The 14,850-nt window shown below is 39.3% G+C and overlaps 1 protein-coding gene across 9 annotated transcripts in view; it reads left to right on the forward strand.

Moving 5' to 3' along the window:
• The window catches only part of IL15 (interleukin 15), a 61,426-nt gene extending 60,913 nt beyond the window's left edge, over window positions 1–513 (forward strand). For all 9 annotated transcript variants that reach the window (XM_070417214.1, XM_070417218.1, XM_070417219.1 and 6 more), the window contains one exon: window positions 127–513. In XM_070417214.1, the coding sequence (XP_070273315.1) occupies window positions 127–237 (111 nt within the window). In that variant the 3' untranslated portion in view covers window positions 238–513. The remainder of the gene's footprint in view (window positions 1–126) is intronic.
• The last annotated feature ends 14,337 nt before the right edge of the window (window positions 514–14,850 follow it).

Here is a 14,850-nt window from a genome sequence, read left to right on the forward strand (position 1 = left end):
ACATCAAATTTCCCAGTTCTTCCTAATATGATATTAACTTGCCCAAGTTTTCATGTCTCGAGACCTCACTGTATGATTCAAAATATACCAGACTTTCCATTCTAATCCTTTCTTTTTATTTTGCAGAATATTACTGAATCTGGATGCAAAGAATGTGAGGAATTGGAGGAAAAAAATGTTAAAGAATTTTTGCGAAGTTTTGTAAATATTGTACAAATGTTCATCGGCACTTCCTGATTGCAGTGATCCTCTTCAGCATTTCTGTTATTTACAAACACTTTCCCATTGCTCAAAGGCACCGAAACACTTTGCATTTCCAGTGTGCTGCCAAAGCAAGTTTTTCTAGCAAGAGGAGGATCAGAATCTTGCGTCAGATGAACTCTTAGAAATGAAGGCAGAAAAATGGCATTGAGTAACATGATGTATACGGACATTTATTTTTAATTTATTATTGAAATTGTACATATTTGTAACATAATATAAATTTTTGAATAAAATTATGTACATATTTTATCCTTTGAAACTGCACCGATGTTTTACTTCTTATAAGAAAATAAGGGACATTTGTTAAGGTTGAGAGTCAAGTTATTTAACAACTGCTGGGTCTGGGACCACTGACTACCCGCCTTCATTTACTTCTCAGCTAGGTGTGGCACCCAGAGGGAGAACTGACTGACTGTCAACAAGATAGGAGAAACTAGGTGTTAAATCAGGGATTTCCTCTGTAATTTGGTTATTGACATATAAAGAACTGTTATGAAAGAAAAAAATTACAACTTCCTGGCATGTACGTAATGTGGCAATAAAACCTTCACTGATAAGTAGAATTGTATGTAGAAAACAAATGGTTGCAATGATACTTTATTTCATGCTTTCCCAAGCACAGGTACTTTATTTTCAGGGTTTTTTTGTGTGTGTGTGTGTGCTGTATTTGTATAATTAACTGATTTTATGACTTTCTGTCATAAAATAATTATTTATATAGCTTTGCAATATACTAAGATTTGTAAGCTCTCTTTTAGTGAACTATGACTTAAATGAAATGTACTTGTCTCACCACAAATTTCTTTCACCCAATTCCCTTCTGACTCTTCACTGAGAGACCATAGGGTAGGAATTGATCTTCTACAGATTTGCTTTCTCTCCATTGCACAGTACAAACTGGTTCTCTATTGCAACATTCTTTTGTCACCAGTGCACCATCCATGCTCATGTATCTCATTAATATACACTCTAAATTTTCTTTCAAGATAGTTTTGAAGAAATCTGTATCCTATTTGACCTTCAGAGTCATGTGTTGGCTCTCAGTTGCTCCTTGACCTCAGTCCAGACAAATAGTTCTTGGAAGCCACACTTTAAAATTTAGAGATTAGGATGGTGGCAGTTCTTTGTTGCTTGTTTTTGGTTTTTTGTTTGTTTGTTTTAATTCATCTGAAATTAAATTTTTAAAATTTATCTTTTGTTTGTCCCCCCCCTAGATTTCTATTGATAAAAGGTAGGGAAAATGCACCAATTAAACTGTTAAGTTTCCAATTCAATCCTTAAAGGTAGCCTCCCTACAGTGTTTGCTGGGATGGGGGAAGGAAAATCATAGCAGCAGTCACATCACCAATAATGACAATGAATATTACAGTGACCAAATATCCATTCTGGCATATAAGCAGGCAAGTGGGTTTAAAATTTGGCACTTTTCAGTCCTCAAAAGTAGGATTCCTCCCCATTAGTAGCTTAATTTAACATGGATCTTAAGAAACCCAAAGCAGCCCAGGCCTTGGCCAGAGCGAGGGCAGGAGGCAACCAATCAATGTGTTTCTCTCACATCTATGTTTCTGTTTTTCCCTCTCTCTTCACTCTTCCTAAAAATCAATGGAAAAATATCCTCGGGTGAGGATTAACAAAAAAAAAAATATATATATATATATATATATATAGAGAGAGAGAGAGAGAGAGAGAGAGAGAGAGAAACCCAAAGCATAGATATACAACTTCTTAAAACACACTTAGCTAACTTAAGAACAAAATAACAATGAAAAACATTACCTTTTATTTTTCATTTCTATATTCTTAACAAAATCAGTCTTTCATTTTATTTCAAAGTTTTTCCTTCTTGAGTTGTCCTCCGTAGTTAACCAGCCCAATGTCATTTGCCTGGACAAAGACACTGCCCTCCTGTCTCACCTACTGCCCTAATTGCTGAAAGTGTTTGTGAATACCAAATAATAAAGCACACATCTGTAGTCTTAGACCCTCACATAGTAAAGGTAAAGCTAATAAAAGTCAGGTTTACAGTCCAAAGCCCTATTGCTGACTTATAATCTCATCTTTTCCTCATTGCAGAGACAGAAAAAGATGTATGAGAAAATATTATTTCTAACCTCTCCCAGAATAAGCAAAAAGGACTAGAAGGCAGAGGACATGGAAGTGCAAACAGGAACAAGACAGAATTGGTGAGCACAGGGATTTTTAAAACCCAGTCACAGGTCTAGTTTTATATACTCTCATTCTTTATCTAGAACAGAGAGTCAATGGAATTACTTTGTTATGCTGCTGTTGTGAGAGTAGCTTATATTTTGATGTGTTACTGTTTATGGCCATCAAATTTAATGGCTCATAGGTGAAACTGACATACACAATAATAAAATCAAGCAGTAATTTTAAAATCAAGTAATATTCTCCTCCCCAACACACAGAAATACTAGCAAATGTATCTGTGTTCCTTCATCTGTGTTATATCAGGCTTTGTGTAAGCTTTCTATATTCACGTGTGAGTCAGTTAGCAGATGCATACCATGTATAAACATTTTGCCCAGGGGAAATCCCATTTCCATAGAGATTTGGTTCCATGCTTCTGAGTGTGTCTGATGGCTGAATTTTTGTTTTGACTAAGGAATTTATTATGCAAGGTAAATTTTAGCTTCACTGAAAAGTTCCCAATTGTATAATCTATCTGATGCGACACAGAAGGAAAATTAATGAATCATTAATGAAGAGTCGTGATATTTTACTTCTTCAATCCGAGACTTCAAAATAAGCTTGAGAGGAATTGCAGAGGAACTCGTTACACAGAAGCAGAACTGAGAATTGCTCATTCAGTTTTTAGAAACGTTGTCAACACTTCCTGAATGTCATCATTGTCACTGTTTTCTTTCAGTAAGGAATTCACTCCTTCAGGTATATTGTAATCCAATTTGTTGAAAACCTACTGTGTGAACATAATGCTGGGTGCTGCAGTTACAGCTGCGAATAAGGCCGTGGTAGTCTCAGACTTCATGGAGTTTATTTCTAGCATAAGAAAGTCATATGACCCAATTAATCACGTGAGTACTTGTTCATTTATACCAATTCTATGAAGGGCTCCAGCAGAGCATATACAGGGATTGGTTCAAGATATCAGATAGAACTTCTTTAAGACCGTGGCATCTGAGTTCAACTATAAATTATAATTAGGAATTATTTGGAGCAGGGGAGGAGTGGGAAGAAGCAATTGGAGAAACAGCCTGTGAGAAAGGATTTTGGCATATTCAAAGAGTGGCAGGAAGGCCAGAGTGGCCAGGCTCAGAGAAAGCACTGAAATAAACTGGGAAACCAAGTATCATCTGATGGGATGGGCTCTGGTAAGGATTTTGCTTTATACTCCAAAAGAAAGGGACTTTTATTCTGACATGTATAAAACAATACATGTGTCTAGTGTCCCGAGAAGAGTTGAAGTCAAAATCTCCCAACCACTGAATCCCAGGGTAAAAATATATTTCTGATAACATCATCTTACACTTTAGTATTGCAGTCATTTAATGAATTCCTTGCAACACCTACTGGAGATCAACTTCCACAAGCAATTATTCGTTCACTGTCAACTACAACAAACCTGTTTACTGTTCATAGGACGTGAGAGACAAAAGGTCATGAGGATCAACATGTAAATTCGGTGTTGAGTTCTGCAATAGTCAGAATTGAGCTGTGGTCTACATCTTAACACAGGGAAGGCTTCTTGCAAGCAGGACTTTCTAAATCACATTTAAAAAAAATTTTTAAGATATATTTTATTGATTTTTTACAGAGAGGAAGGGAGAGGGATAGAGAGTTAGAAACATCGATCAGCTGCCTCCTGCACACCACCTACTGGGGATGTGCCCGCAACCAAGGTACATGCCCTTGACCGGAATCGAACCTGGGACTTTTCAGTCCGCAGGCCGATGCTCTGTCCATTGAGCCAAACCAGTCAGGGCTAAATCACATTTTAATGAGAACCATGTGATGTGATGGAGACAGGTCCTCCTGATCCAGAAAAATGGGGTAGAGGAAGGCTCCAGGATATGTGTAATGATACATTCTGCTAACTGGTGATGGGCACGGTTAAAACCAGACACGGAAAGAGGCAAGACAGATGTGGTGGGATGGAGAGAAAGCACAGTTATACTCCCTGAAATCAGGGACTTATGGGGTCAGGGTGCGGAGTGGCTTAGAAGAAACAAAGACTGGTGTGTTTAAGGAGAGGATGAAAAAGGAGCAATATTTCTGAATAAGTGACAGCGAGGAGCTTAAAGGTGAGGCTAGAAAGTTGGTGCAGTGATGGTCCCACTTGACAAGTACTCTCTTTTCAAGGGTATTAAAGATCATGATCATCAGCCACATTCGGCTTCCTGAATTGAGTTAATAACATCAGAGCTCCCAGGGTGGCTCTCTGAGGACACACCAGGCTGATGGAAATAATAACCCTCTTACGCTTTTATGGTTCTTTAACGTTCACAAAGCACTTCCATCTCTATTATTATTTTATTTTATAAGAGGTTCTGTCCCTCATGGGTATTGATGAGGAGAGATGCAGAGCCTGTGAAACATTTTGCTTAACCTACTGATGTGGAAAAACAAAAAGGAGAGAAATCACCTGAAACTTTTGTCCATGTTCAGCTGGGTATTTATTCTATGCCCTGTTGCCTTTTATATTTTCTTTCAAATAAAGCATGAGCATAATACTTGGGGTGGAAAATTGTTTGTAGTTAAAGAAATCAAAATACAGTTTAAGCACATATTTTTATCCCATATTTTGATTATTTTACTTCACACAATTCTATTCTGGTGTTTTGTTTGCTTTGCCCAGATGGCAAACACACCATTAAGTTTATCCAGCCTGAATTAATTATCGTCTTATAGGAAAAGAAAATCCTTTCCTTTTGACAAGTAAGATGTTTGTGCTGTATTTATGAATAAATAAAAGCCGTTGTTATACACGGCATTATTAATAGCCTGGCTTTAAAGACCGCTGCAAACAGAAAGTTAACATGCAGCCACAGGCAAACTTTATCTCAAAGGCCACAATGACGCTATTACCTGCTTTTCAGTTGGGTGGCTTTTTGATAGGTGACATGGGCATTGGAAAGGGGATTTTTCTTTTAGTGAAGGAGAGTAGGTTTTCCAAACAGAGGAACTCTTTGCCCCCCCCCCCCCCCGCCCCGCCCCCCATCACAAGAGATCTTTTGAACTCTGAACCAGAAAAGGGAAGACAAAGTATAACTAACCTTTGTCACCACCATGAGATCTTTTCTCTTAGAGACACTTGTTTGGGCTTCAGACTTTCCCTGGTTGAAGGAATCTGGTTTCCCATGAAGTCACATGGTTTTTTTTCCAGCAGAGCTGACTTGTCCCTAAGGATTCATTTCATTCCTCGGTCATCTTTATTTTATTTCCAAAATCAAACATAAAATGTGCCCAAAGGAATGAGTATTTGCGAACAGTGTACTGAAGGCTGGCTGTGGGAGCCCTGAGTGCAGGCTTCAGGGGGGTGCATTGTCTATAGAGAATTGAAAAAACAATAGTAGAATTGTACACTCATAACCTATATAATTTTATTAACCAATGTCACTCCATTAAATTTTAAAATTTAATAAAAAATTTAAAAACCTGACTGAAAGTCTGTCTTCCTTTATGGATTTTAAATGATGCCCGTGGTAAAACACAGACAGCCCTGATTGCCTGATTTACAATGGTTCAACTTAATGACTTTTTTTGTCTTTATGATGGTGTGAAAGTGATAAGCATTCAGGTAGAAGCCACACTTCAAATTCTGAATTCCGATCCTTTCCCAGGTAAGCGGTACACACCACAACATTCCCATGATGTTGGACAGGGGCATATTTTTTGCCTTTCAAACTCTTTATACTGCTTTGATTTCTCTGTCACCTTAATCACCTCTCAACAACATTTTTAACCTGGGGTCTACAGATAGCTAGGCTGTCCATGCATAGGTTTCAGGAAATCCCTAACCCTCAGGAAGAAAATGTAAGCATTATGACAGTGTGTATATATTATTTTTCAGGAGAGAGCCCATAGTTTCCATCAGATTCTTAGGTTGTTCCATGAATCAAAATGATTTAAAAATGCCACTCTAAGAATCCCTTTTTCTCCCCATTAAGTTGAAGGGTCAGTCGGTATTATATCTTGTGAAACTTGCATCATATTTTACTGCACATCTCAGGGTCTTATTAAAATGCAGCTTCTGACTCATTAGCTCCCAGAAAATCTGTTGCTATTGGTCCATGGGTCACACATTGAGCCACAAGGATATAGAACTCATAATGTTTGCCATCAGACAGCTCTTGCCTCTGAGCTATTCCCAGAAACCACAACCATGACTGAATAGACACCACAGAGATGTGAAACCAGATGTGGTCTCAGCCATCGGATCTTGGGCAACGTTCTTGGTACAGAATAGCATTACATAGCTTTCTTCCCTCCTCTGCCCCCTGAACACATTTTTGGCTTCCTTTTACTCTAGTGATTGTTTCGGAGTTATAATCAGCAAAACTGAGTGCCGTATTTTATATGCCCCAATCTTTCTTGAAAAAGTTCTTTCTATTTTAATGCCTCAAGAGGAATAGCACTCCAGCCTTTTCTGCCCATCACATTTCACCAGTCAACTGCCTATTGGTCTATTTGCTGTGCTTTTTGTCTTAGCAGCTGGTTGCCCTTGGAAATGCTGCCTTTAAGCCAATTTGACCAGTGCCTTCTCTCACCTTTATTCCAACTTCAGCACTTAGTTGCACCAGTTATATTGGTTAACTCTCACCTAGTGCAGCGAATCCTACAATATTACCAAATTCCTATCCACTCTCCCAATCCATTTTCAAGCTATCCCACCTGCTAGATTTCACCTATCTCACTATAGCAACGACTGCAATTTTACCTTATTACTGCCCTGAATGTAATAGCTTGCTTACATTATTGACATTAATTATTGATGTTTGGCCTTGGTTACTTCATCTTCTTAATTTTTGTCCTCAGATTGTCAAGATTCAAATATGTCTAGGTTGCATTGCATCCCAGCTCCCATGTTAGCTGAAGCTAACAAATTACATGCTTTGGAATAGGTCATGGTTATTCCTTCTTGTACTTTAGATCATTGCCCTTGCTGATAAAGGATTTCATGCTCCCATCATTAAGCCAGAAAGGCAGGACGATTTGGTCACCACTTTTTTCTTGGCAAAGCCTCAAGGTCGTGATTAACATGGAACTTAGATTAAACTGACCTACTACAAGTTCTCATCATTGAAAAAGTCTCTCAGCAGATAGTAGTAAACAATAGTGGTAGAAAACAGAGGTCCTAATCTATAATTTTTCCGTTTTTGAACTTGTCACTTGTAAAAAGAGACTATAGTGTGAAAAAAAATGGAGGGAAAGGAAGACTGTTGTGTTTTTCTTGAAGACTATTAGGTTCAAGGTTAGCAGCCAAGCATAATTCTTGTTTAATTGTCCTGTTACCACCTAGACCTGTTTATGTCAGCAACACCTTTAATAGAATGTCACTTCAAATCACTGCACTACAAAGACAAGCACTTTAACTTACATTAGCTACAAAATGAGTACCCTTTCTGAAGGAACCCCTGAGCTATCAAGTACATTAGTGATGATGCATGTTGCCTCTGAGATCTCTCTAGAAGCCACAGCCACTAATGTAATGGATGCCACCCTCCTGGGACATAGGTCAGAGTGCTTTCCTCCCCCTTTCTAAAGGAGATGTTGGGTGCCAATCCAAGATTTGTGTTTTCTAACACCATTGTTTCATTTTAGAGTCTCTGTCTAAAAAAGGGATGGTTTGTTTCCTGGTGTTAGTTCTACAGTCCTGAGTGTTTTGATGCTGCCAAGGGCCTCTGACTATCTTCTTTGAGCAGTGTGACCTCATGAGAAGAACTCCCTAATGCTTGACTATTCAGATGTAATTGAAATCTGTGCTAATATCATTAACATTGCACAGGTCCATATATATATATATATATATAGAGAGAGAGAGAGAGAGAGAGAGAGAGAGACCATGTATGCAGTTGTCATTGGAAGCTAGAGACAAGAAAATACAACAGTAAAATTCATTCAGAGAACATCAAAGAGACCATTTCAATAACAAGTCTCTAGGAATGAAACCCCTTGTAAATATATCATCTGATTTCATCAATAAAGCTAGGACTATGCCATTTGGTGACAAAACCAAACCTAATGATTGTTGTCAGCCATAAATTCAGGCAGTAGAATATTCTTTAATTCTAGAAGTAATTGAAGTGTATGGAAATCATTGTTAGGATGGCTAATAGAATTTGCTGCATGACTAACAAATTCCCACAACAAAGTTAACCAACTTATAGGTAACTTACCATTGGACATACTTTGTGAATGCAAAGCCACAGCATTTCCCCCTTGACTCTATAATGGGCATTGCAGAACTGTGGGAACCATAACTCTGAGTTCTCTACCTTTCTGAGCTAAATTGCCCAGAGCTCAGGGAAGACGAGGTGGGGCAAAAGGAGGTAGAGTCACGCTTCTGTCTATCTCTCACTCAACAGAGACTACGTGGAAGCCTAGTATTAGATATATTCTTGGGATTGTTATGGGAACTCAGGAGTCTGGAAAGGAGCCTGGTGGAGGTTCCTTGAAGCAGCTAACATCAAACATTTAATGGATGAGTAGAAAGTTTTCATAAAAGGCGGTTAGAGAAGTCCATTCCAATATCTTTGCCCTGACCTCAGGATTTTTGCTGTTGCCATTTTACCCTCATCACTTTCACCTGTTTTGAACTCTCTCTCTGCCTCTGCTACAGTTTCAATCTTCCTCCTTCTTACAGCAATGCATATATCTCTCATTCCAGGCTGATTTTGGAGTAAAGTTTTTACAATCTTTTGACCCTAAGTGCCTCACAGATTGTTCTCTGTCAGAACAAGGACAATATTACATTTTATTTTCAAACCACCACACTTTCCCCAAGGACTACGAATTTGATCTTTTCCATACAGCTGTTTCCTCACATAACTTAACAAAATTGTTACTCTGGAGCAGCGATTTTCAAAGTTTTTTTATCCCATGGCACACATAAATTAATTGCTAAAATTCTGCGGCACACCAAAAAATACATTATATATTTTTTGCCAATCTGACAAAAAAGGTATAATTTTGATTCATTCACACCAGATGGCTATCGTTGTGTTGACTGTTCTCATGTTTTTTTTTAATTGACAATCTAAGGGAAAAGAGATTAATGCCCCTGACTAAATAGTCACTTATTGCATGTGTTAAAAATTCTTATGGCACACCGATTGAAAATTGCTGCTCTGTAGGATCCTGCTTGAATGCTCTAGCCACCACACACAGAAAAATTAATCAATTCCAAATGCTGATTGGTGTTTGAAAAAGAAGGCAGGGTCCACAGAGGCACTGGGCCTACACAATCCTCCAGGGAATTCTGATGGCTTATTCCACATGGAGGCTGTTATATTCAGGAAGAATTATTGAGTACATGACCCCTGGCTTTTCTAATAATCTTAGACTTTTTTTGTGTTGTTGGCATTTCAGACTTTTCTGAGCAATTCTGGTGACCTTTCTGAGTGATTATGATGACTTTTCTGAGCTCACTTTGTGGATTTTTGTACTACTCAGCTTAGTCCTGTGTCTCTTCCATCAGTGGCATAGGCACTCCGTAGTCTCAGGTCCCACCACACCTGCTTGGTTTTGACATCTGTATAACTCTATGGTCTCTGCTGCCATTTGATTATACAACTACTGAAAGACCTTCACATTTAGGTTTTTACATTAAGGTATTATCTTAGAAACACTTGGAGCACATATTCAGGCTGCCAGCCACCTTTTCCACAGAGGTTTCTGGGGAAGATATACGTGCAAAGCAAAGAAGGTAGCAGCAGCTAATCACTACCTTGGCTTTTGGTACCTCTAAGTCGCAGTGTGAAATCTTTGCCAGTGTGCTGGATGATGGCACTAGAGTCTCTCTTAACTTTGACTCTATAAGCCCATCCCCTGAATCTCAATGCTCAGCACCAAAGTCAAGAGGGTTTAAAAAAATCAGTGAGGAAAAACAAAGAATGGAAAATTTTCTTAATCCTTAAATGGAGGAAAGTTCGCCTACATAGCCTCAGAATTCTTAGGGTTGCTTATGTTGCCAGCTCCAAGAGAAGAAGAGAGTCCCTAGAGTAGAGTGAAAAAGACCGCCCCCCCCCCCCCCCCACCACACACACACACACACACACACACACACACACACACACTGACTCAGACCTTTAATCCTTCCCTAGCACATAAGCTTTGCAGCATTTTTTAGCACATGGTCCAATAGAACATCTTTGAGGTTAACTATACCATGTCCTCCAGTTATGAGGATGTTTCTATGTGGCTGGAGAGAGGTGTTCACCTTGCACAGAGGTCCTGGAGAGGATCTTGTTGGTTGGGGGTGATATTGCCTGGAAATGGTAAAATGGAAAAGAAGCAGCCTTGAACCCCCTTAAAACACCCAACAATGGGCTTTATAGGAAAGTTGCAGAGGGGGGGAGGGGGGAGGATTATGGAGAATTGAATTATTGAGACCAGTTCAAAAATTTCTCTTAATTTTTTAAGTTCAATAAAAATTCTTCCATCTGGGTTTGGAAGTTTTCCATCAAATGAGCCCCCTTTACTTTTCCAACCTCATCTATTTCCCTAAAAATTTCCCCTCCCCTAACCTCACCAGTTGTGCCATCCTGAAATATTTAAGTTCTTCCTTTCTTTGGGTCTAAATCCCATGTACTCTGAGGTTCAGGGTAAGCAGCACCTTCTTCATTCTTTTTTACCACGACACCCTGGGACATTCCGATCTGTCCCACTCTTCATAATCCTTGGTAAAAAAAAACCTATGCATCATGCCACATTATCATATTATCTTGTGAGTGCAATCAAGTTCTTTTCAAGCAGGTATGATTTGTTTCTCAAAATAAGCATCAAGTTGGCAGCAAGTTTCTCTTGGGAGAAATCTTTTTCTTTTTTGCATTCCTAGGGCACTAGTAAATCATGCATTCATTCTGCTTGCAAATGTGTGTGACCAGATGGAGAGATGAGCAAATCTACATATCTCCAAAATTAGTTCACCTGCCAGTGATAGTGAATAATCTAGGGTCAAAAAAGGAAAAGATAAAGCCAGATGACAGTCAGTACTTTAGCAGAAACCCGTTTGAGAGAGTCGGATAACTATTTTTAATAGGAGGCCCAAATTAAGGTTTTTGAGTCAATTACTGAGTAGTTGGGAAGTGGTTCCTGCATAAACTAGATACTTATATTGTTCCTTAATTCCTGACACAGCTATGCCTTTCATTATGATTGATCTAATCAACTGTTTTTTTAATTAATTTTTTAAAAATATGTTTTTATTGATTTCAGAGCGAGGAAGAGAGAGGGAGGAGAGACAGAAATATCAATGAGAGAGAAACATCAATTGGCTGCCTCTTGTACAACCTCTACTGGGGATCAAGCCCGAAACCCAGTTACCCTGACTGGAAATTGAACCTGTGACCTCCTGGTACATATGATGATGCTCAACCAACTGAGTCACACTGGCTGGGCTTCTTTCATTATTTTTTTTTTAATTATATGAGTTACACATGTTTGTTATGGGAAGATTAGATAATTCAGATTATAGTAGAGGAAAAAAAATTGAAATCCTGCATACTACTACCATTTAGAAATCATCACTGAACAATTCTTTTAAAAAAAAAATAATTTGACCCTCTACTTTCAGTTAATTATTTTCCCCCAAAGTTAATCAATTTCATTTTATTAAATGATTATTCTTCCACATATATACTTAAATCCTTTTCTAGATGCTAATGTTTTTCTTCATTTGCCTGTTTATCTTAATATTTGAGCAGACCAAAACATTCTGAGGGTATTGGTGATATTAACAAGTAAAAATGTGCACAATAACACAAAAGGTTAGATTTGGAAGAAAATGTAAAGGAAAAGTTTTACCTTGCACAGAATGAATGTAAAGTTTTGCAAAGTCTTTTAAAAGAGGCACAGAGTGGACTATAACTGTAGGGGCAGAGTTAATAAAACTAAAAAAGGCGTGAGTCTGTGATAAGAAGTTTTGGTCATAAAAGGAACAAAGATAAAGGAGTGTCACAGAGGCAAACAAATGCAGGGGAAGCTCTGCGTTTGCTCCCTGGAAAAGGGGTTCTTTGGTTCAAGGTTTGAATTCTTCATTGCCAGAGAGAGCTGTATTCCTCTCCCAGTGACACATGTACCAACCTCTCAGAGCCTGACCTTCACTAAATGTTTGAATTTTACTTGTTCCCTTTTCTCTGACTTGCTGCTTAATGAGCTAATCTCTGAGCGAAAGCTGGCTTCCTATTGGCTTGTTACAGGGAGAGAAGGTGCTGGCCTGAGGATGCATGTGTCTGGTGCCTAGGCATTTATTTATCTCATTAAAAACGCTTAAGTTACCATCCTCTTCTGAGTTAGTTTATGTTGGTGTCACTGAGATTTGAGTCTGCACATATAGAGGCAGCACGATGACTTTAAAAACAGCTTTTCTCTGAGCAGAACTAACAAGACGTGTAATAAATAGATATTCAACCTTGGTTTCAACTGAACCAAACAATTTAGATACCCAAAAGGACATTTTCTGTATTTCCATAAATTAATGTTCACCCCACCTGTTTTCTATTTTAAATAGGAAGAAAAGAGGGTCTCTAGGACCCTCACTTTAATGCCAAATGACTTTAAGGAAGATTTAAGAACTTACAGATGCTAATTATTTACTCAAAAAAAAAAAGCATACTCATGTTAAAAATAGATGAACTCCTCTTAGAAAGAGGATCGGCTGCCTTAAGAGTTTGGAAATCCTGAGTGTCCTGCACACAGGGCAATCTACACGCCCTGCCAAGCTCTCAGCACAGGACTCCCCCGAGTGCTCACCAGAGAGCCTGGTGACAAGGCAGAACTGAGAGACCCTTCCCAGGTGCAAGTGTCCCGACCTATGGTAGCCTGAGGGCAGAGCATCAGAACTGAGAACCCTCCCACACTCAGACTTTCCACTGAATATGAGATAGCAGCAGTCTATGAGGGGTGGGGCAGGACAGCTGAGAAAGACCCTCTGAGGCACACACTTATGGCTCCAGTCTAATTACGACCTGACATAAACTTCACAAGGACTCCTAACCTTCTACCTAGTGCTATGTAGTGGCGGTCAATCATTGGAGAAAGACTAAAAGCTGAAAGGACCCCCCCACACACACACAGGTGCAAAGGCACCGTGGTTGAGGAGCAGAACCAAGGGGAACCCCTAGCACTCTAGGTCTTATTTGCAAACAGACCTGTATGTTCAAATGTTTTCAAAAAAGGATACCAAAGCAATTCGATGGAGAAACCAAAATCTTTCAACTAACAGTGCTTGAAGAAGTGGATCTCCATATAGAAGAAAAGAACATCTGACACCATGCATGAAAAATAATTTGAAATGAATTATAGTCTTCGACCTAAAACTGAAAGTTTAAAGCTCCTATAAGATAACAGAAAAATTAGAACTTGTGCTCATGAAAATTCACCACTAAGAAAACAAGTAAGCCAGCCTCAGACTGGAGAAAAGATTCTTTCAAACTAGCCTCTTTCCTGGCTCTTCCCAGGCTCTGCTGGTGCCTCCCCCGACCCAATCCCTGTCCTGGATCTTGAACGGAGGGACTTCCTGCCCTTATTCTATTGGCCCTTTCCCCAGTTTTTCTCAGGTCAGACTCCACCCCTTGATGGTTGCCATTTTGGTTCCCACTGCACACACCTTAGTTTTGCTTCATCATCTGGCTTCTGCTGTGCATGATTCAGCAGAGGAATTTTTCCCTGGCTGTTTATCCTTCCCCAGGTAATCCAATAATCTGCTAATCCCGGTTGTTTCCCAGGGAGATTGGAAAACTGGTGTTTCCTGCCTGCTCGGTTAATGACCCTTTGGTGAAGGATGCGGCTGTAACCTCGGGTGTCCGTGAAGCCATAGCTTCCAGACTTAATCAGGCTTAGCCCGTTTAGCTCCCTTTGCTTTTGTTAATACCTAACTAGCTACCTAGCTAATGCTAACACCTTGATGGAGGTGTGGATTATACAAATGTATGAATTTGTCAAAACCCTGGACATGTACACTGAAGATTTCATAGATATATTTTTATTGATTTTAGAGAGAAAGTAAGTGAGAAGGAGAGAGAAACATTGATGTGAGAAACATCAGTTGGCTGCCTACTGCAGGCCCCCTACTGGGGATGGAGCCCATTGTGATGGGCATGCACGCTTAGTGTCATATAGTGAAAGGGGTATAGATATGTAACCTTTAACTGACGTAAAGAAAATTTTGTAACTTCTTTGTACTCTATGTATCTTGATGTTAATCTGTACTTCTTGGAGGCCCGGACACGCTCCAGCCAGGTGTGACACCGATTTCCATTGAGCTCGTAAAGGAATAGGTTGTGGTTAAATGCTCCAGCCAGCCAGGTGTGACACCACACCAGTTTCCATTGATGGTTAACACCCTTAAATAAGCTCTGAGAGAAAGGCTCGGGGCTGCAGCAGGAC

Source organism: Myotis yumanensis, unplaced genomic scaffold, assembly GCF_028538775.1.
Source record: "Myotis yumanensis isolate MYYU_CA2020_CCGP unplaced genomic scaffold, mMyoYum1.0.hap1 SCAF_5, whole genome shotgun sequence".
Classification (NCBI taxonomy): Eukaryota; Metazoa; Chordata; class Mammalia; order Chiroptera; family Vespertilionidae; genus Myotis; species Myotis yumanensis.